Source organism: Syngnathoides biaculeatus, chromosome 10, assembly GCF_019802595.1.
Source record: "Syngnathoides biaculeatus isolate LvHL_M chromosome 10, ASM1980259v1, whole genome shotgun sequence".
In the NCBI taxonomy this organism is placed as follows: Eukaryota; Metazoa; Chordata; class Actinopteri; order Syngnathiformes; family Syngnathidae; genus Syngnathoides; species Syngnathoides biaculeatus.
In genome coordinates, this window is record NC_084649.1 from 22,925,302 (window position 1) to 22,949,169 (window position 23,868).

A 23,868-nucleotide genomic window follows, 5' to 3' on the forward strand; every position below is an offset into this window, starting at 1 on the left:
GGTGTTGTGGCTTGAACCCAGAGCGCCTTTTTGATCCGCGCACAAGAAAACACAGCCAAGTGTGCCAAGTGTTATAACACAGGCCACGCAGGAGTCACTTTGCTTTGCTTTGCTTTCCCAATCGGCCTCTTTGCTTTGGAGCCGAGCCAAGTGTCACTCACCTGAAATGTGTGTAGAGATGAACTCAAAACAAGTGTCGTGTGCTGCTTTTCCACACACACACACACACACACACACACACACCACACACACACACACACACACACACACACACACACCTTTGCCAAGATCTTTACGTGGGTGTGTGTCCCCATAAATGAAAAGGAAAGTTTTTAATTGACATCACTCAAAAAAATTGTATACATACACGCCTGTACAATCTAACGTGTCCCTGTCAAAGATATTTATTCAACACTAGATACGATAATATAAATGTACTTTGAGGCTATGTTTTGAACTATGAAAAAAAAAATGCTTATATACCGCAGTACTCCACTTCAAATTTAACGTGTGCGACTCAGTTACGAAGCCTTTAGCGCCATCGTGTGGACTTTAAAAGGGGGAACACTTGAATTATCCGTCACCGAAATGTGGATAGATAGATAGATAGATAGATAGATAGATAGATAGATAGATAGATAGATAGATAGATAGATAGATAGATAGATAGATAGATAGATAGATAGATAGATAGATAGATAGATAGATAGATAGATAGATAGATATAATGGCGGCACGGTATCTCAGCTGGTGTAAGCGTTGGCCTCACAGTTCTGAGGATCCGGGTTCGATTGCGGCCCACCTTTTCTCCGGGTACTCCGGTTTCCTCCCACATCCCCAAAATATGCAACATTAATTGGACACTCTAAATTGCCCCGAGTTGTGGTTTTGAGTGTGGCTTTTTGTGTTCATGTGCCCTGCGATTGGCTGGCAACCAGTCCAGGGTGTACCCCGCCTCCTGCCCGTTGACAGCTGGGATAGGCTCCAGCATTGCCCGCAACCCTCGTGAGGATAAGCACCTAGGAAAATAGATGGATGGATGTACATCCTAGTAAAATACCATACAGCGCCATATCGTATATTAATATAATATAAAATACAGAAGTCTGCGATTGGGTGGCAACCAGTTCAGGGTGTACCCCGCCTCCTGCTCGATGGACTCCAGCACACCCTGTGACCCTTCTGAGGATAAGTGACTAAGAAAATGGATGGATGGATGGACAATACAGTAGAATAAAATAAATGACTAAGTAGCTTACAACACAACACTGTACGATGCAATCCAATGAAGCAAAATAGAATGATTTTTTGAATAAAAATAATTTAATTTTCATGTATTATCCGCATCATAATCCCTCATGGGGAAATTCAATAGGTGAAATATAATAAAAATTCCGTCAAATGGAGTATAAAACAGCACAACTATAGTAAATCTAAATCCCATCAAATGAATCAAGCACGATAATAAATAAGAATGACCATTAATTTAGTGTAGAAATATAACAGGGAGATTTCAAAAAGTTTGGATCAAATGTATTATAACCTATATTTATAATATTTATAATTGAATATGTTTTGTTATCTATATAATTCAATAAGATTTCGCATCATTTTTAAAATCCACCCTCTGTCGTTTAATTCTCCACGACCCCTGTGACGTCACTAGACCAAGTGCGTCAGCTGTGGATCCGTGGCGGCCCCTGGTGTACACCATTTGCAGTCAAACTGAGTGAACGTGTTTCATTTCGTTTTGTCTTATATCGGCAAAACTGAAAAGTATTATAGGTAAACAAAACAAAACAAAAAAGATAAATATTTATCCATGAAATCATTTTCAGTATTGCTCCGCATCTTGAAATGAAGTGACTTCGACTTCACGCGCTCGCCGGCGCTGATGTGGTTGCCTAGCAACGCCGGCTTCGGTGACGATGAGTGTTCGTCAAAGCGTGTTATTAAAAACATAATAATAATTTTTTTTTTTTAAAAAAGGTCAGATTGGCTAGTATGTTGACGCGTGCATTGCGATCGCGTTTGGTGGCGGCGCCTGAAGATCATCACGTTGACAGCTGGTCCTAAATTAGTGGGCTTGTCTTTGGTCTCCCCAGATAGGACCCGGATGCGTCGCCGGCCAGCCACCGAGCCAGCCACCGGTTGATGACTCGCTCCGCCGTCCGTCTCCGCGCCAGACCGCCAGCGAACCTTCATCTTCTCACGCAGCGAGCCAAGCGAGGAGCGCCTTTTGTTTCGGCGTGAACAAAAACCAAAAAAAAAAAAAACAAACCACAAACAATAAACTAAAACAACAACAACAACAAAAAACCTCAGAAGCCTCCTGTCGCCTCGTCAGCCATGAGCCAGAGGTTCACCGTCTCCAAGAGCGACGGCGGCAGCGGCGGCTGCGGGCTCCCCGCGGCGGACATCCAGGGGGAGGTGAACCAGCTCTTCGAGGGCGACGAGCCGGCGACGGCGGCCGGCGCCGAGGGCGACGCGGCCGGGGTCGACGACGCCGAGTCGGCGGCGGACCAGGGGACGTCCGCGGTGGTGATGCTGAAAGGTAGGAGAGCCGCACAAGCTACATGCTAGCGCGTACACACGTGTGACTTGAATGCGGAATTGGCCACAAAAAGGTCACCGTCTCCACAAACAAATGAGACAATTTTAGACGACAAAATTACCCCCCCCACGACCTTGACATGTTTTGCTTTTACTTGCATTATGAGCAAACACGAATTATTATTATTATACACAATTTATTTATTTAACAAATTTACACTATTTAGTTACAATGACCCCCCCAGCCCTCGACGTCCCTTCTCAAACAAAACATATTTACAGCTGATTGAATTAATTTAAAACAAAAATTAAAGCATGTATGCTGATGTACATCTGCAGTTGTCAAGATTCAAATTGCCATATTTATTTTAGATATGTTGTAAAAAAGTTCTCAAAGCTCTTGTCGATGTATTTATTTTTTTATGTGCTTCAAACCTCCACAGAACATTGGAGAAGAATATTGTATGGCGATATTTAACAGTGAAGAATGCCCCAAAATTAGGAGGACATCAAAATGCAATCAATATTAAATATTTGAAGCCAGATCAACAAGTTTGTCACTTCAACAGAAAAATCTTGCATGCAAATCTTACAAGAACACTGCACAAAGAAATGCAATTGATGGAGTTCTTTGTCTTGCCAACAGAAACTTATTTTTGTCAAATACATAATATGTGTTCGCTCAATGACTCGGCGAGGGTTTCGTGAGTGTGTTTTGCAGATTTTCTCATCTTTTCATAAAGCGGAAGTCGTGAATGGACTGCTGGTCGGACACTTTACTTGTTAATTAGAGGGAAATTAGATTTATTAGCATCATAAGAAAGTTTTAAAACTTCTCCACATGGCTAGGATTTTCTCATGCAGAGTGAAATGAGGGGGAAAAAAACCCCCACGTAATTTTGAAATAATTATTTGCAACGTGGGGCACTGTGGATCAGCTGGTAAAGCATTACCCTCACGGTTCTGAAGTCCTGGGTTCCCAAAAACATGCGACATGAATTGGACACTCTAAATTGCCCCTAGGTGTGATTGTGAGTGCGGTTGTTTGTCTCGATGTGCCCTGCAATTGGCTGGCAACCAGTTCAGAGTGTACCCTGCCTCCTGCTCCTTGATAGCTGGGATAGGCTCCAGCACTCCCCAAGACCCTCGTGAGGATAAGCGGCAAAAATAAAATGGATGGATGAATGGATTTGTAATGTCATGACCTCAGAATCTTTGAAAAAAAAAAAAGAGACTAGTTTAACAGAGCGGCATGGTGGAGGAACTGGTGAGACTGTCTGCCTAATGTTTCTGAGGACCGGGGTTCAAATCCCAGCCTAGCCTACGTGGAGTTTCCATGTTCTTACTGGGCCTTGGTGGGTCTTCTCCCCGGCTCTCCAGTTTCCTCCCACATCACCAAAACATGCATTCATTGGAGGCTCTAAATTGCTCATAGGTGTGATTGTGAGTGCATCTGTTTTGTCTCCACATGCCCTGCGGTTGGCTGGCAAACATTTCAGGGTGTACCCCGCCTCCTGCCCGATGACAGTCCTGCAACCTTTGTGAGGATAAGCGGCTCAGAAAATGGATGAAAGTATATTTTAATAGTAATACAGTACAGTTTGAATAATTAAAGCAGTGGGTGATCGGTGACATGTATTTATTTACTGCGGCCTTCCTGCTTTGTGACAGGTGGTTTCTCTCCGTTTTTCTCTGTGTTGCGACGTGTCCAGCGTCAACCAACGACGTTAAGTCCAGTCTTGATCGTCTCCTTCAGGACGCCTTAAAACCACAAAATGTGCCTGCATGCTCTCCAGTGCTGCGGCATTCAAAGCACTTTATGCTTCTTCAGCTCTCTCGTTCCCAACGTGTCAATCCATCCTTTACGGCTCTGGAAAGAACGATGCAATCGTGCAGGTCCTTAGGAACAAATCTCTCCGTCTCGGTTTCTCCCGGCAGACGAGGGAGCGCTTTATTTGAAGGACTCTCCTTCAACCTCCCCCCCCCCCCGACCCCCCCACCCAATCCACCCTTCTTTGGTCTCACTCGACGATGGCGCTGCATCTCATTGTCAACTTTGCCGGTTGCCGTGGCGACACAGCACCGCTTCCATCAGGGCAATGTCGCATATGGTCTTGCGAAGGCGAGCAGGGATCACACACAGACACACCGACGATCGGGTTGAATTTGAGGATTTTTCCACAATTCTGATCGAGAAGCGCAAAGGCCAGATTATCAGTCGTCTCGAAAAGATTGTCCTGACCAACTATGCAGTGGGTGTTTTGAAGAGTCCCTAATCGGGACAAGCCGAGATGAAAAGAAGAAGTAAAACAGTACCAACACCCATGCAGATTTCTTTCCCCTCTTGCTCACATTAAAAACTCTCTGAACACACCACACACCACAGGGTAATCACTCAGTGCGATCTTTCAGAGATATCCAACAATCGGGCTTTGTCGACTGAGCGCGCTGGAAGCAGACTGCTCAAATTTGTGCCGATTTTCGGGACATGTACGCCCTGCCCAAGCCGCATTCGGCGTGTGAAATGTCTTCGCTGTGCCAATAACATTCCGGCGTTTCAGCACAGGATTTATTTTTTTTCCTTCCCTGATTTTGTTTGCATCGATCCGCACCGAGATGTGAGCAAGCAAGTCTCGTCTGGCCGCCAAGCGCGCCCCTAGTGCCTTCGTGTCAAATCGTGTCTCTCGAGCCCTGCCCGGTGGACGTCTCCAAAACGGGCCGAGTGCTCTGCTCTTGATGGAATTCGGGGCACTTTTGCCTTTTATCTGGCACCTAAAAATTGTAAAATCACAAGTCTGTAAGTGTTTAATGGTGTTTATTTTTGTAGGGTTGGGGTGGGGGTGCAGGAGAGCTTTGATTTTTATACATCGTTAATGCTTTATGCCTAAAAAGTTAAAGGTCCTGAAAGTTCATGCAGTCGTGAGACATAATTTCAGCTCAATAACCTTTTAAGACTCGGATCAAAACGAGGTTTTAGAGTCACAAGCGTGGTCGGGGTGGGGGGTGTCGCTGTAGTTGCCTATATTAATATTTTGAACCGTTGATGTACCAAAACATTTTAACATGATGAAAAATAAAATGGACCAACAAAAACGGCACACACGATAAAGACTTTCCATTGCTTCCGCTAACAACCCAGGCTTAATTTACAGCGGTGATGTCACGTCAATGTACTTCCTTGACACCAACTGCTGCTTTCTTATTTTCAGTGGCACCTTGTGATAAAATTGTGAATAGATGGGCAAGGGTTCACTGGAGATGCCTTCCCCCACACCCTGCCCATGTGTTCTTGTTCAGCATTTTTGCGTCCTTTGAAAGTCTATATTATTTTTTTTCATCGTTTCAAATATCTTTTCTTTTCGGCTACATAGAAATCAGATGTGGCCACTTGGACGTGCAGTATAAATAAAAGTAAGTTGCTTTCCACCCAAGTAAAATGGGCGGTTATGCTGATTCAACAGCAGGTGGCGTCCTACTATACATTTTAAAAAAATTATTAGCAAGTCAGTGCGTTAAAATCCTTACGAAATCAAACATACGGTCGGTGTTTGTTTACAGGAGACCTTTAAGGACAAATGTGGTCGGGAAAAGAATGCAACGAGTCCAGTTGAGTTGCAAGTGCAATTCTTAAAATTGACGATAGGAGGCGGTGGTGTTTTTTTTCCAGTTTCATCCAAGGCTGCTGCAGCCAATTGCTGTCAAAATCATGTCGTGAAAGAAAAAAAAAAAACAACTCTTGTGCGTGAATGAGACACACACAGATAGAGAGAGACCACTAAATTACACAACCGTCTGCAATATGTGTGTGTGTGTGTGTGTGTGATGAAAGGTGCGTGCTAAGCATATGGCTGAACGAACTGTGTGTTAGCGCGTGTGTGTGCGTGTGTGTGTGTGTGTAGAAGAGAGACAGCGAGAGGAATAATGGGAAAGGGTAGAAGAGGGGGAGTAAATCCAGAAATCCTCGTGTGTTATGTAACAGGGCTTTGCTGGGGGGTTATGGGGGAGGTGTGCTGTGTGCACGTATGTAAGTATGCATGTTTGCGTACGTGTTCGAGAGGAAGTGGACAGGGAGTGACCTCGTTGGGCGCGAACGTGGCGGGGATGGAAGGGGGTACGACGCGTCCTCCATCTCGCAAGTCGCTCACCATCCTTCACGGGTGACGGCGCGTCCACGTACCCGGAGGACGCCGAGGCTCGTTCCTCAGCACTCTGCCGGTCGTGGACTTTGACGCGCACGCTGAAGCCTATCGGTGGGATTCTTTACTGACCTTGTCGATATCAGAAGCACCGACTTAAATTTATAACCCATATTAAAATATTCGTGTCCAGGAAACTGCATTCACTGATTCCCGACGGTCTGATCCCTTCATTTTGTAGCGCGCCGCTCGGCTTCACCGCTTCAAACGCCGGGATCGGAGTCGTAACGATGTCGCGGCTAGCCGATCGCAATGCACTAAAATATAAATTCACGTTCATTTCCTCAGCGAACTGCAACGTAATTGTCGCACATATTGATCGTCTTTTAGAGAAATAAATGAAAAAGGGTGATAATAGCTGTTAAACTCGATCGTTTAAAAGCATTGCGGAGGTGGTGTCAGGAGCAGCGACGTGACCGATAGCGATGATATATTGAAATATGGCTAAATGCTGTTTCTTTTTCCACACGGGCGATGCAGCAAGTTCGATCTCCACTTCTCCCGCTCTGACATCACACCAAGACACGGTGGGCCTTTCGGTTCTTGATTGTACCGCCTCCCGGTTAGCGCGAGAACCTTTGATTGCACCGCCCGTCACCGTCGCTGACATTATTTGTCGTAAGAAAAAATCTTTTTCAGACCGATTCAGACCACCCGATGATCTCCCCGGGCGCGGCGGTCGGGCAATCGCTGCATTAAAGCCGCTCCGATGGTCTGCTACAAGTTCATTACTTTGGCCTTTTGACCAGCGGCCGTTTAGGGAGCCTCGCGACAGATGTTGCGAGGTTCTATTGAGCCATGACACCCTATTTATCTGCCGCCTTTGTGCGCCGCTCAGCCGTCTCCCCTTTTCCCCTCTCAGGTCTGCATGACCTTTCCCTTTATCTCTCGCCTGCTAAAAGTGGCGGCGCCGCCGTTGACAAAAGAGCGCTTGAAGGAGACCCTCCAACCGGCGTCGTTTCAGTTCCGCTGTCATTTATTTGTCCGCCGAGTAAACCGCAGACGTGACGGCGCTGGCCGGTGGCGCCGCCCGCCCATCGATCTTCGTCGTTCTATGCGACTGTTCGAACTGCGTCAATTCTGGACGGGCGGAACGAGGATAGTTGCGAGATTCGCTTTGTTTATGGCAGCTGGAGAGTCTGGTGTAAATCATAATCATAAGTTTTGATGTTATCTTTAAATACCGGTTTAAAACGAGAGATTCCGATATTCTGCCGCTTGCGTGAATTAAAAAAATACAATAAAAATGGAGCAATTAAGTTACCGTACTTGCAAGAAGCTGCTGTTTGACACAATTCGCGTGCACACGCTCACCCGCAGACTAAGCGGCCAACGTGACTCCTGCTCATGATGTCATTCACAGGGCTACGCCTCTTAAAGGTACACATCAACACGCACAAATGTCAGCATTTTACTAGGGAAAACTTTAACATCTCTTTGAAAAACCTGATAAAATACAAATTGTGATATGGTAAACACTCCAGCAATAGAGCTTTGTGAAGGTGATCTTCAGCACCGCCCCCTCAACCATGTCCCACAAGCTTCCAAAATGGCGGTTGAACAGCACATTTTTTAAGTCGATTCTCTATCGCGTATTCCAGATAATATTGGGGTATGCTTTTGGCCAAATGCGTCAGACTTGTCCAAGAGAGTTCTACAGAGAGGTCTCAACTATTTAATGCAAAGATATGTGCACGGAATTAAGATTTTGGATGGAGCAGGACGCAATGTCAGAATTGCAGCGAAATGTTAGCCTTAATCCATCGTAGACACTTCGTCAACTGTGTTTTAGGGTTTGGAAAATGAATCAACCGGGCCCCTGGTGACCGAGCAGGATATCTTTAATCAGAATTGCATGTCGCCCAAGCGCATCTGAGGACCATTTTCTTCGTAACATGAACTTTTCCAAGCGCACGCTACTGACAACCAGCATTGCTTGTGGGACAACCTGGCGGCAGGGGCGTGTCAAGACAACGCGGCTATCTGATTGGCTATTATTGTACGAGGGATTGACAGGTCGGAAAGGTCCATTCTGTGGTTGGACATAATATCTCTCAGAACTAAGACCTGATTAATGTTTCCCACACGTTTGTTTTTGGTGTGGCGGACTTGGCATTTATGCCAGTGTTTTTCTTCCTGGCAAGATGTACTTTTTGAAAGAAATATCTTTAGTAAAATGTTCAGTGTTACTGGGCCCTTGCTGGCACAGGTGTGTATTTTAAATGTGTAGAAGAAAATTTCAGATGAAAATGAATATTATACTTTGACTGCATATTACTCATAGGAAATACATGTGACAGTACGAGCTTGATCATGGAGCAAATAACTCTTATACACTGTACAGTCGGTGGAGCAACTGGTTAGAGTGTTGGCTTCACAGTTCTGAGGACCGGGGTTCAAATCCCGGCACCGACTGTTTGGAGTTTGCATGTTCTCCCCGTGCCTGCGTGGGTTTTCTCTGGGCACTTCCCAAAAACATGCACCATTAATTGGAGACTCTAAATTGTCCCTAGGTGTGATTGTGAGTGCGGCTGTTTGTGTGTCTCCTGCGATTGGCTGGCAGCCAGTTCAGGGTGTACCCCGCTTCCTGCCCGTTGGCAGCTGGGATAGGCTCTGGCACTCCCGTGACCCTTGTGAGGATATGTGTGCGTCAGAAAATGGATGAATGGCTACCGTACAGTATGTTTGTGGATTCGAACGACAGCATGTAAAGCGCTTTGTGAGTCCTCTGTGTGAACAGCGCCATTACTTTGTGACTTCCGAGTAAGATAGCGACATGTTGCTTTTGAGCCGCCTCTCTTCTCCCAGCCCAAATGTCAGCGTGTGGATTGACGGCACGCTCGCCATCGCAGTCCACGTCTGGCTCCCCTGCATCAAGCAATTCTTTCTTTCCTTCTGCCCGACTTTCCCCCTGTAATTTAGCCGCTTTCTCATCTGTCGCTTTCCTACCCATCTCGGGTGCATCTCTCTCTCACTCTCTTTCTCTCTCTCTCTCTCTCTCTCTCTCTCTCTCTCTCTCTCTCCTTTCAACCTCGCTCCCCTCGGTTTTGGTGCATTGCAGTGGCTCCAACGCCACGTCGGAAGACACAACAGCCTCGCCGAACGAGGTCTCCCCTTCTCCCTCGGCATCGCATTCGCTCCCCTCCCTGCCTCGCCAGCGCGCAGGCAAACGCTCTCCCGGGCGCTTATTTTAGACCCCCGATTTTTGCCGGCTCGCTCTTCCTCGTGCTCCCTCGTTCTGTCTCTCGGGGCTTATCGGGAACCGGAGACAAAGCCGTGAGAACGAGCCCAACTGTCGCTGCGACCATTTCCATTTCAAATAAATCTGTGACGGATTGGGAGAGGGAAATAAAAGGCACAGCGACGCAATCCCTTGCCCCCTCGCTCCGTGCCGCCGACTGCTTCTTCTTCTTTTTTTATGGGGGGACTTATCAAGCAAAGCGACTGTCCTAGATCTTTTCAGAGTCGTCCGTCGTACCTCAATAAACTCAGTCGATCACGTGTGCCGGCATTGATTCCACATGTTTGAGGAAGGGGTCCTTCCCGTGTCCGCCTGTCGGATTGCACGGGGACTTCGGTATCACGCAAGCGATCCGATTGGGCCTCTTGTCCTAATTTGCTCCAGATCAAACAGCAGCGGGGTTTCGTTCGACAAAGCGGGTCACAAACACCTGCTGATGCTGCAGCGTGGCGCCGCGCTTCTTTGCATAGAGCACGACTCCTCAATTAAAAAAGGTCCGCTTTACATGCATTAACGGCACAGGGACCGAGCCTGAGCATAAATAGCAAGGAAATCTGAGTAATTTATGATGCCCCCCTCCCCAAATGCCTAGGTTAATAGTCACAATTTTCAATACATCGCAAAATATACATAATCCCTAGAATGTTAGATGTCATTTCAAACTCATCAAACAAAAAGAAGCTTTTGGATGAATTGACTTGCACTGCAATATATTTACATTTGGCACATGCTCATAACTTCCACTTACAACCCAGGCTAAACTTGGTTTGTCCCTCATTCGAGATGTACGACTTTGACGTACCTCCTTGCGCTCAATTCCTATTTTGACAGGGGTTTGCCGCCACCTTGTGGCACTTTGTAGCATCACAGGTAGGGTGCCAAAAAATAAACTGGAAAGTGGTGTGGGTTTTTCGAAGGATTGGTCACTTACGAAACGCAAATAGTAATAATAATAATAATAGTAATAATTTCCGAATAACTGGAACAATCACTGAGACAAAGACCCAAAGGAAAAAAAAAACATTTTTACCACATACAGTAGATTTGGTATTTTCTTTTATTTTTACAGCAAGTCTTTTAGACTGTATTTGATTGTATTTACTCATTTAAGAGCGATTTTTGTCCATAATAGTCCATGTTATAAAATTGAAGCTGTCAGATATTATACATTCCATTTCATAATGATTTGCGCGCGGCCGCCGAGTTCTCATTTAAATGGCCTCGGTCCCGTCTGGCCTTTTAATCTTTACATTTCCGACTTTGTCAGGGATGATGAAGTCGCAGATTTATCGCCGTCGCTCTCTAAGTGCCTTTTGTGTTTGAGCCAAAGTTTAATATCTACATGAGAAGCCGCCAGAAGTACAGTGCATCAAATACGCACTAATGGCACATCTGGAGCGTCGTCGGGTTTAAATATGGGGACCGTTCAGGGAGTCGATCTGACACGTAACCTTTTGACGTTGTTGACTTTTGCTGTCGTTTGTGTTGTAGCGGCAACACGACAGCCTTGTTTACACAGCGATCCTGCGACATTGAAGCATCAGAGCCTGAGCAGGAAATCTTGTAAAGAGATCTTTAGGAATGCTCTGAGCAACGTCCAGGTTTTGGCATTGGTGCCCCCTTGCGCGTGTTTGCCTTAAAAGCGGTCGAATGTCAGAAAGTCCGTCTAAACTTAGTCCTGCCTATACCACGTCTAAACCTTATGTCCCAAAATCTTCATTGAGTCCGGTTCAAGAGCGCTGGATCCTTTCCGCTTGGAACTCAGCGCAGATCTTCAACAACCAGGAACAACTTCAGCAAATCAGGTCTATCATCTGTTTCAGCCCAGCAAGAGCTTAAATTGCTGTCTTATGTCATGTGACACGAGTCCTTACCTCTGTCAAAAACACTTGGATGATTGGTTTCAACACAGTGAGTATCAGGTGTCAAAACTTCACACACCCCTGTCTTGGAATTGTGCAATTCCCTTCCACACATACAGTTTTGGGGCCGTGGTACTTCTTCCGAAGGCGAAAAATGGATCACAGGTACTCCCGTACAGTTAAACAATTTGAAAATGAAGCGTGATCTAAGAACAGTCCCCAGAGGGCCCCATAGCTCAGTGGTTAGAACATTTGTTTGGTAAACCAGGGGTCATGACTTCATAGCTCACTGGGGCCTCTACTCCCCAAGAAGGGGTTGCGTCAGGAAGGACTTCTGGCGTAAAAACTGTGCCAAACAAACCCAAGCGCTCATCTGAGATGTCACGGTGTGGCGACCCCTCAGGGGACAAGCCGAAAGAAACTTACTATACTTGTTCCGAAATGGATCACAGATACTCCTGTACAATTAAACAATTTGAAAATGAAGCGTGATCTAAGAATAGACAATTTCTTAATTTGACTTTTTTTTCCTCTTCAATAGATTTTGTCAGTGTCCCTTTGTTACCATTGTCTATTTTTATCTACCACAGTAACTTAAGCACCTGTTACAACCACAAGGGGGAGCCCCGGAGTGAAAACAATCTGCGGTGGGTCTATTAGCTATTACATAAACGTGATAATGACACAAAATGCACGTCTGCAACATGCCAGCTATGAAAACAGCGTCAGTCAAATATGCATCATATTATGGAGCTATTTATGAATTGTCCTGTTGTGTCGAGCTAGCTGGACGTACCCCCCCGTCCCCAGGAACGGTGCAAACCCCAGTGTGAAGTGGTGCTCATTAGAATCGCAGCTATTTAAAGCCAACACTCCCACTTGTGAAAAAGCCAAAGCCGACTCTGCCGGTTTTAGAATTCCGTGCGCGCGTTACGTAAGGCTTTTGTCTTTCACGCTTGAACTCCTCTCCAGGCACGGGCTTACTTTATTAATGACAGCGATTGCATGATTGGGCGGTGGCTGGCGACGCGTGAGCCCGTGTGCGTCGGCGAGCACAACTGTGTCATATCTGTTTCTCGGTGCGTGCCTAGAATCGCTTATTGTGTTGAGCTTCGCGAGGATTCCTGTGCACTTGACACGACCGCGTCGCCGCGCTCGACCACGAAAGGTCACCGTCGGTCTCCCCGTGTGATTTTTGAAAGGGCCCGTTAAGAGCTTGCACGAATTAGCCGCACTGGCGCGCCGTTATGTGACACGTTATGTTCACGGACTGGACTCGCGCTCTCGCAAACATGACTTGTTTGGCACCTGGCGGGTTGACGAAATGGACTCGCTGGTGCTGTTCTACACTGTGTTGTTTTCCTGTTTCTATCTGTGGTGATTAAGGCTGCAATTAGTATCCTAATATGTGTATGTATTGATTACATCATTCATTTGGAGTCATGATTCATGATTGACGTGTTCCGCACAATGTTTTGGACTATGTTGCCCCTCAAGCTGCCCTAACTTGGTTGGTATGAGTAGTTTCACAAAACAAGTCTTAAAAAGTCAATCTTATAAACCTATGGGAAGTCTGCCATTTTGTCATGAAGTCACAGTTTTTGGCTCATTTGGGGGCGTCTGATAGACGCACGAGTTTCTCCGATAACTGCCAAATTTGAACCATGCATAAGCGGCATGCATGCTTTTAGAACGTTACGATGAAATTTAATTAGGGAGCACATTTGAAAGAACGGGGTCGACCAAAAATTGCTTCACAAGCGTTAAAACAAATTGCGACACAAATGCAAACATAAATGAATAAAAAAAAAAATCAATGAAAAGTATGAAAACCCAGTAAACTCATTTTATTGCTACCTCACAAAAGTGAGAATCAACTGCCTTGACCCTCGTGTTAGCGTTTATTTCTTTGGTAGCTTCGACCAATAATATTTATGGCTCGATGTGATCTGATAAGTAGTCACTATCCTTCTTTTCCTTTTGGGTTGTCCCGTTTGGGGTCGCCACAGCGTGTCATCATTTTCCATCTAAGCCTATCTCGTGCATCTTCTCTCGTCTCTGGACATGTCCAAACAATCGAAGTCTGCTCTCTCTAACCTTGTCTCCAAAACATCCAACTTTGGCTGTCCCTCTAATGACCTCGTTTCTAATCCTATCCAACTTGTTCATTCCAAGCGAGAACCTCAGCATCTTCATTTCTGCCACCTCCAATTCTGCTTCCTTTTGTTTCTTCAGTGCCGCCGTCTCTAAACCGTACATCACCACTGTTTGGTAAACTTTGCCCTTCATCCTAGCGGAGACTCTTCTGTCGCAGAGAACAGCAGACACCTCCCGGCAACTGTTCCACCCCGCTTGGACCACCCTCGCTATATCTTCTCCCTGGAGCTTCACTCCTCCTCCGCCCCTCACATTCATGCACATATCCTCTGTTTTACTTCGACTAATCTTCATTCCTCTCCTTTCCAGTGCGTGCCTGCATCTTTCTAATTGTTCCTCCGCCTGCTCCCTGCTTTCACTGCAGATCACAATATCATCTGCAAGCATCGTGGTCCAAGGGGATTCCAGTCTAACCTCATCTGTCACCCTATCCATTAGTACAGCAAACGGGAAGGGGCTCAGAGCAGATCCCTGATGCAGTCCCACCTCCACCTTAAATTCTTCTGACACACCAACGGCACATCTCACCGCTGTTCTGCTGCCCTCGTACATGTCCTGTACTATTCCAACATAATTCTCCGCCACACTGCTTTCTCTTGATCTACAAAGACAGACTTTCTATTATTTGTTGTAATTCCCCAGTGTAGGTGAGGAAAGGGACGAAGAGGCGTATCCTTCAGCATTAGCCTCACATTGAGTGAGTGAAATCTGTCCCGGCTGTTTGTGCGCACCTCTAATTGAATAAGACCGCAGCAATTACGGCCCCCGCGCTGCTCTCCACGCAACCAGATGTGCCGGCCAGTATTTATCGCCCGCCGCCGCGTCAATACTGCACCTTGCGCTGAAGGGGTGTGTGCGGGGATGGGGGTGTTGTGTTACCATCGTACGGGGGTCTTCCCTATACCCTCAGGGGCCGACGGTTGCAAGGACCGTAATGGACTGCATCCAGATATGTGTCCTGTTTCAAAGTGCATCACATTTCCTCGCTTCTCCCTTTGTCTCTTCTGGAAAAGAAACCCAGAGCATCCCACGTCACACTGTTCTATTATTGGACGTGCCAGGATGCCGTGTTGTCAAGGAAACCTGGCAACTATGGATGCTTATTTGTTACTTTCACAGAGTGGGATTTCACTATGCGGTAAACAAAACTACATTTTTTTTTTTAATAACAGTAGAAAACACTCCTCCCGTGGATTTAATTAGCTCGGCGAGGTCCAACGGAGTTCCTTCGCTCCTGACTTCTCTGGCCGCGCTGATTTGGTTTCTCCTTGGCAAGAGCGGGCGACGTGGGAGATTGATGGGAGTGATTCATCTCGCTACTTGCTGCCTCTGTGCTAGAACGGGAACAAGGGAAGCGGCGGCAAAAGCAACAAAAAGCAGCAAGCGGCAGCTCGCCTACTCTCATCCCGTGCGCAGGATCCCTCGACGTCACGCTCGCGAGCTCACAAGGGATGTCAAAGCCACAATTTCGTGTAATTGTACTCTTACGTAACAGCGTCAAAGTGACGTTGATGGATGGCATCTTTGATTGCCCCAGCAACCCCGCTTCACGGTCATTTTCGGCAACCTGGTGGCATGACATAGCTCAACTCACTAGTGGCGTTTTACCAAGGGTGAGCTGTGTATTTGGAGGATGTAATTCACCTCTTCATGCCGCCGCAGCCACGTCTTAGGTTTAAAGATCACCAATACCACAGAAAAGCGCAATAACCTGGAATAGTTCGGAATCAACCTACAAACATTTTCGTTACGCTGCGAGTTTTTGCCCAGACAAACCGATCAGATCGTGGAAAAATGCTGACGGGATTCCAGGCCGGCTCGCAATTTGATTTGAAATCTGGTTAAAGAAATGGTACAGTTCCTCAAGACATGGCAGTACAAAGAGATGGAAACCTGATTGGAAGTAAAACTTCTTGAAGAACGTACCGTTCCAAAGCCCGTTCGTGTCGATACAACCTTCTGATTAGGGCTCATTCTGATGAATGTGTCATGGCTGTGCCGGTCCCCGATGTGGCGCGCACCTGCTCCCATCTCTCATCTATGTAATTACGTCCCACATATTTATGGCCACGCGTGCGGTCTGGTCTTTGCCAGTCTATTGATCCCATGTCACGTTCCCGCAACTCCTCGTTTTGCTATCCCTTGTATCGAACCCCGACCCATTATTGACCTTCCTCTTACGCCTGCCGAATCTACTATTGCTGCCTTCGTGGACTGCTTACTGGTATTTGGACTTTGGATCGAATAAAGACCTTCCCAAACTGCTGCTAAGCCTTGCGAGTCGTGCATTTTGATTCAACCACGGGTTCTGGCCATGACAGAATGTCAATGTACGACCCTTGGGGTTTGTCAAAAATCAGAATCATCTTTTTGCGCCAACTACGTTAGAAACATACAATTAATTTATCTCCTGTAGTTAGCGCCTCTCTTTTACGATATACATGACGACAACAGTCAGTTGAGACAAAAAGACATTGCAGTCAATGTCATCGAGCATTCAGGGCAATGATGTAAACTGCTGCTTCAACTCAATCTCCGACTTCCTGTTCAATACCAGGAGTGATTTCCTTGACAGTTTTAACTAAATCACAAAGAATAAAAGTTGGTGCTTGGTCAATTGGTGCATTGCAAACACCGAAACGTTTGTGGTTCACTGTACTGCGACTTTTTAGCATTTCATTTGTTTCCCCTTTTTTTTGTATACAAAAGTAATTAGCAGTGTTAACATTTGCATTGACAACTTGCATATTTTGACACAGGTGCGCAGCACATGTCCACGTCGTGCCTGAGCGCCCGCCGCCGAGGCCTCAGTTTATCGCCCCCGAGCAAAAACAAGTCGGACCATTGATTGAAAGAATAATTAACCGTGCTAATTAGCGCACTGCTAAACGCTCTGGAGGTGCCTTGCCTCCTGACTCCAGTTGTAGCCCTCTCACCTCCCAATAATTTGGTATGTGCTTTCCCCATGTGGCAAGTGGGTAAGAGGCTTAGGCGTTGGGCAAACAACGGTTTGATATTCTCCGCTGACGTGTGCGCGTCGTGATAGTCATGCTTGTAATCCTGTTGGCTAAATATGCTGAGCTGTGAAAACAGATTAAGACGTGGCAGTGTTTTTCTTGGCCGTGTATTCCCAGTTGTGAGCTAAGCGGGTTCAGCATCTGTCCGGCGGTGGCTTCTTTTAAAACAGTTGTCGGTCGGTCAACTCTCTGCATAGGTTCCTACTAAAGGGGAGAACATTAATACCGATTTTGAACATATTTAGCAATTTTTAAAAAGCAAAAGACCGATGCATAATTAGGAGGGGAAACATCGGTGCATGTACTTACTGTTCTTTTAGTGTGTGATGTACTCAAAATGATCAACACGGCACAGCAAACACATAATACCGGCCCCGACAATCGTACGTCTCCTCTCGCAAACCAGATGTCTTGTGTTATACTGAATATTAAATAAATTTTAACAATTTGCATCTGGATTATGTGTAAATTAGAGATGGGGAAAAGAAATCACACTAAGCACACGCCACACCAAAGAATAATCCATCCATCCATCTATCCATCCATCCATCCATCCATTTTCTTCTGCTTACTTAGCAGGGAAGCCCAGACTTCCCTCTCCACATCCACTTCCTCCAGCTCTTCCCAGGAGATCTTGATGCGTTCCCAAGCAAGCCGAGAGTCTTGGTCTCTCTCCAGCATGTTCTGGGGCGTCCCCCAGGGTCTCCTCCTAGTGGGACATGACCAGAACACTTCACCAGGGAGGAGACCACGGGGCATCCTAAATAGATGCAATCAGCCACCTCATCTGGCTCCTTTCAATGCGGAGGAGCAGAGGCTCTACTCTGAGCCCCTCCCAGATATCTCTAGGGTAAAGCCTGGACACCATCAATCCATTATCTACCGCTTTTCCGGGTCGGGTCGCAGGGGAAGTAGCTTCAGCAGGCGATACCCAGATTTCCCTTTCCCCAGCCACTTCTTCCAGCTCTTCCAGAGGGATCCCAAAGCGTTCCCAAGCCAGCGAAGAGACACCCCGCGGAGCAAACTCATTTCTGCCGCTTGTACCCGGGATCTTGTTTTCTTTGGTCACCACCCACAGCGCCTGACCATAGGTGAGGGGATGAACGTGGATCGACTGGTAAATTGAGAGCTTCGCCTTTTGTCTTAGCTCCTTCTTCACCACAGCAGACCGATACAAAGTCCAGATTACAGCAGACCCTGCACCTAGCCGCCTGTCGATCTGCGGTTCCATTCTTCCCTCACTTCCCCAAGATATTTGAACTCCTCCACTTGGGGCAAGATCTCACTCCCGACCTGGAGAGCGCACTCCTCCCTTTTCCAACTGAGGACTATGCTCTCATATTTGGAGGTGCTAATTCTCATCCAAGCCACTTCACACACATCTGTGAACCGCTTAAATGGGAGTTGGAAATATCGATTAACTTTCCATCATGATTTACATCTAAAGGCAGCTAGGAATACAATATGTTTTAATATTTACCTGCAAATTTACAAAGCTACTCGTTGCATAGTCAATCAGTAGCTGTCTCAGTGCACCAGTCCAAAGAGTGAGGGGGGGGGGGTTAAAAAAAAGCACAAGCGAGAGTGTTTGTCACATTTCCTGACAGACTTGAGAGTTGGCTGACAGCAGAGACACTCGCTATCAAACTGACTTTTATTGAAATGTGGGAGAAGGCTGCTGAAGGGCACCAAGGTGTAGCAGAGGAGCAGGGGAGGAGTGCGCTCGCCCGTGGGCAGCGCAGGGCGGAGGAGGGGGTGGCGGAACCGAGAGAGGGCAGAGCTCTGGTGGCGTGCACCGCAGCCGAATGGGGGGAAAAAAGGCCAGTCTGGTGTGAGTAAGCAGGGGGCATTCGTGTTATTTGTTTAAATTACACAACGGAAGGGGTTTCATTATAAAAGATGCAGAATCTTGCTTGGGCGCCCATCCAATCCGTTCGGATCCTTCAGGATCAGCAGCAAGTTCAACGATATAAGCCATGAGACAGTTTGTTCAAAGGATCTGATTTCACACAATTAGGTCAAGCATTTTAATGTCCTCTAATTGCCGAGTTAAAGAGTTCAACTAGCGAAGCGCGTCCGCAGCCATCTGCACGCATCCATTAGTTTGATAATCACGAGCTCGGGTGAGTAAGATGTATTTTATTGGCAGTTTTTCTCATTATTTAAATGTTGGTGAGACTGGAGCAAGTCCCTACTGAAGGTACCGCTTGGTTACCGCCTTAGAAACAAGTGCGGTCGGAGCCGCAACACGGCTCGTCGCGGTTTCAAGGACCGTCAGTGGATCTCTGATTGCATCAAGGTCTCGTGCGGCAAATTGCGAATGAGAGTCCAATCTGGCCTCGCGTCAGGTTGCATTGAGGCCAGAGGCGGGCCGTGCGTTTGGCACCGGGGCCTTGATTCTGGACTTATCCGTCTTAATACCACCTCTATCATGCCGCAGTTACAGAACCGTTTGATTCTATTCAAAAGCAATAGCGCCTGATTTCTAGCTTTTCTGGAAAAAGTCTGCCTCAAAAATAGATTTTTAAGTACATTCTAGACCAAGTCAATTTCTCTTCCTTTGTCAGCCGTTTTGGGCATAGAAAAATTAACTGTAATAATGCACGCCGATGGGTTTTGCTGGTCCACTTTGCTCTAAACAACCAATCAGGAAACATTAAAATGCGGAGGTTAGCGTGGGTCACCTTGCTGCCCCTGCTGGGCTAAAGAAGCAGATCCTTTTACTAATGTAGCTTTAAATTAAAACAGCCAGCACTATTGACTCTAACAGACTTTGGCAGATTAGGTTGATTTGGCTCATAGATTGGACGAAAAACGATAATAATGCTATAAATCCATCTGTACTGGAAGCAGGGATTAAATTGGAAGAATTACGTCATTGCAGCCTGTTATACTGTCGCACGTAGCAAATCCACGCTAGGGTTATTTCCGCGCCGGTGAGGAAAGAACGAGCTGCAGAGACACGAGCGATAACGCGGCGGATCGGGCGGGAGCGCCGTTGCCATGGTGACTGGCGGCCCTTGATTGGTATTTGGAGCAGCGGGGCGGAATTACTGCGGAGGATTTCGTGTTTGTTACACATCTGTGGTCAGCTAATAGCGCGGCGGGCACGGATGCCGCACGCTGCCGAGCCACAAACCACGGATGGCGGCGGCTCTGTGTGAGCACTGTTCTCAGAAGTTCTAAGGATAAGATTTTTATATATATAAAATATGTTTAGACTGATTAGGAAGTAAGGAATTAGTCACTGATTCTGAGCACATGGACTCATCGGTACAACACTAATATTAAAGTTTTTTTTTAGGGAGGATAAAAAATAGTCACAACCAACGTTCCATCTAATTTTTGACGTGTCTGAGCAAACGCGTTAAGCCCGTGAGCGCCCCCTTTGACCACTGTGAGCAACATCAGGCGTATGTACTGTGGTCAGATCGATGTTATCCATTTGAAGTTTCATGCCTCAAAACAAGAACAATTTCGTTTGTGTTTTTGCAAACTTGCAATGAAAATGTCAACAAACAAACAAAAAAAAAACTTTGCTAACCAAACCAAGCCAACTATGAACTGTAAATTTAAAATGTCGCCTCCAACTTTGTTTCATTTATTTTTTTTTTTAACCCACAATGATATCCCCGTCGGTTTTTCTTGGTGAAAAACTGAATTATTGCTTGTGGAATATCTTTAGCAATGCATGTTGAAAGCTGAATGATGCTACCAAACAGCTTTAAGGTTGATGTTATGAGGTCTCCTATTTTTAAAATACAGAATTAGCTTTTTGTGCACTCTATTGTCTGTGCTTTTATCCTCTATCAGGCTGCGCCAAGGTGGAAATTTAACATTATACACCATCTCATCCTGTACTTTCTACTTTGGCTTCAGACCAGACTTTTTTTTTTTTTTTTTTTTTTACTCAAGAGTAAATCTCGTCCAGTTTCACCACTTTTTCCTCATTGTTATTATTATTATTATTATTCACATACTTTTGACATTCATTAAACATTTCTTTTTTTTTTTTTTTTTTTTTACTTTTGCCATTATTATCTAGAATAAACATTAAGCCGCGTGTCTAACTCGTCTTTACTCTATGTTGCCCAGATTGTGTGCAGCTTAGATAGAACATTGGTCACGACAGTATAAAAATAATTTTTTCCCTAACTCTCTGTCCCTCAGACTAAACCAAAACCTCTGGGGGCAGTTGAAATTATCAAAATTATTAATATTTTCTAAATGGCAAAATGATAACTTTTATTTATTTTCGACAATACAGTCATGGCCGTGAGCTTAGCGCCACGTTCTGGTCTGAATGTGGAGACAAATGGAAAAATAGCTGTTCAACGCTATTCGGGCGCACGTTTAATCACATCCTTGCTCGATGAACATCATCCGATTCACCTTTTGTAACGAATATTGAACTAATACATAAATTGTCATGACTTTGTCTTGTTTTGAGATGGGGTCATTTCAAAAAGCACATTATATCGATCCGTGTTGTGACTCACTTGTAAGACATTCTTGCGCCGCAGCTCCATCGGGCTGAAAATCAGAAACACTCAAGCGGCTGAAAATTACTTCTTTGGATCGGTGCAATGCATCATGGGGATCCATTTGCTCATCAGGCGAGCGTTGTTGTTCACTACTTCTTGAGGTGCACTGAGGGGATCGCTTTTGCTCATTACACATTAGAAAAAGTCACTATATAACAAATAGGGAATGAGTTCAAAAACAACCTCTCCATCGTGTTCTTTCTCTCTCTCTCTCTCTCTCTCCCTCTCTCTCTCTCTCTCTCTCTCTCTCTCTCTCGCCAAGTGCCACAACACATCACTCCATCCCGACAGACGCTCGTGTTGTCATGTTGTGCTCGCAGGAGTAAACGTGGCACGTGTTAGCTGCGCTAGTTTAGTTAATGCGCTTGATCTGGTTTAAAAACAAAATTATAGAAATTTAATACGTTATTTCAAAGTGGCCTTGCGGAGTATTTCCCAAGCTTTGTGGAACTAAAGGACATATTGGAAATCTCACGGCACACCACACTCCCAAAAAATGGCACAAAATATGTGTAAATATGCATCCATCCATTTTCCTACTCGCTTATCCTCACAAGTGCCGGAGCCCATCCCAGATTTATTTTAAAATGCTCACACTCTCCACGTACTGCTAACAGACACTACCTTTAGTGTTAAAGAGGAGTTATGTAATGAAATTAATAAAACACCCAAGGAGAAGACAATGAGGTACTGTACATATTGAACTATTAATGGAATTAATGATATTAAAAAATCCCAGACATATTTTAAAATGCTCACGCTCTCCACGTACTGCTAACATGTTCAAGAGGAGTTATGTAATGAAATTATTAAAACGCCCAAGGATAAAAGTGAGATACTGTACATACTGAACTATTAATGGAATTATTAGTATTAAAAAAAAGTTTCATTAGTTGTATGTCCTGCATCAAGTCTTTTCCTCTTTGTCATCACTCGTATGTTTCTGTGGTGTCATCATCAAAGAAAGCCAAAGAAAAAGTAAAACGTTGAGCTGAGGTCTCGCAAGATTTGCTCACCTTACCTTAAGTTGTGTTTGACTTAATTTAGGTAATAATAATGATAGTAATTATGGTAATAATTTTGGTTAAATTTGGCGGACAGATGGAGGGGCAGGCAGTCTGCCTGACCGACGAGAATTTCCACGTTGGAACCTTGGCTTGGCCACTCTAGAAAATGGCTGGATGGATTTTGGTTAGGGTGTCGGCCTCACAGTTCTGAGGACCGGGGTTCAAATCCCAGCTCCACATCCCAAAGACATGCATTCATTCGTGACTCAAAATTTCCACTAGGTGTGATTGTGAGTGTTTCTCTTATGTGCCTTGCGATTGGCTGGGAACCAGTTCAGGGTGTGCCCCGTCTCCTCCCCATTGATAGCTGGGATAGACTGCAGCACTCCCGCCACCCTTGTGAGGATAAGCGGCTCAGACAATGGATTTTGGTTAAACCAGTACCAGTTTTGTCATATTCATCTTTACACACGCTCCATTTAAGTGTCTGTGGGCCTACGCTACCAAACAAGATCTCCAGCCTCATGGAAGACATTAACAGGAGACTGGTTGCGAGTTCCAGGACTACTGTACTTTTCTTCAGGGCCTCCCCTTGCCTCCTTTCCACTCGACTTGATGAATCTGCTAAAAGGGTTCAATGTCACACCAGCATTGTCACCTAAATATTTAAACGCCGGTTTCACTTCATGAGGAAGGGCGAGCACTTTAATTCCATTTTTAGTCTGCGCTTGTGGATCCACGTACTGCCCCCGCCGCCCATCCTTTGTGAGACTAATTACGTGTAAACAAATATGCTTTGACGCGCGCACACACACACACACACACACACACACATGCACCTAGTCGTTTGTGTCAGGATGCCGTATTTCACGACCATGAAGAAACCAGCGTGCACCCTGCTCGCATTTGCTGGATTCTGATACCTGCCGCGGTGTGCACGCAATCAACCGACGATGAGTCTCCTCCCCCCCAAAGCAGAAATTTCTCTTAGTCCAAAGACTGTCCTGTGAGAGGCAGCGTAAGGCCACAGTGCAGCCGTTTGTTTACAGTTTTCAGCCCCAGTAATTTTCAGAAAAGATCTGTGAGGTGAAAAAAAAAAAAAAATAACACACCTCACACTACAGGACCATTTTTAATTATTCATTTTTTAATGAACCATTATCTATGATTTTTTTTATTTTTTTAGGCAAACTGTGACAATTTACTGTCAGACTTGATAATAGTGTTATTAGAGTGGAAACTATCGTTATGATGCATGAATTATTCAGTGTGGTGTTACAAATCAAATATA

At 45.6% G+C, this 23,868-nt stretch overlaps 1 protein-coding gene across 2 annotated transcripts in view; it reads left to right on the plus strand.

Moving 5' to 3' along the window:
• The window catches only part of slc12a5a (solute carrier family 12 member 5a), a 201,388-nt gene that overhangs the window by 48,105 nt on the left and 129,415 nt on the right, over positions 1 to 23,868 (plus strand). For both annotated transcript variants that reach the window (XM_061833577.1, XM_061833578.1), the window contains one exon: positions 2,106 to 2,554. In XM_061833577.1, coding sequence (XP_061689561.1) covers positions 2,350 to 2,554 — 205 coding nt within the window. In that variant the 5' untranslated portion in view covers positions 2,106 to 2,349. The remainder of the gene's footprint in view (positions 1 to 2,105; positions 2,555 to 23,868) is intronic.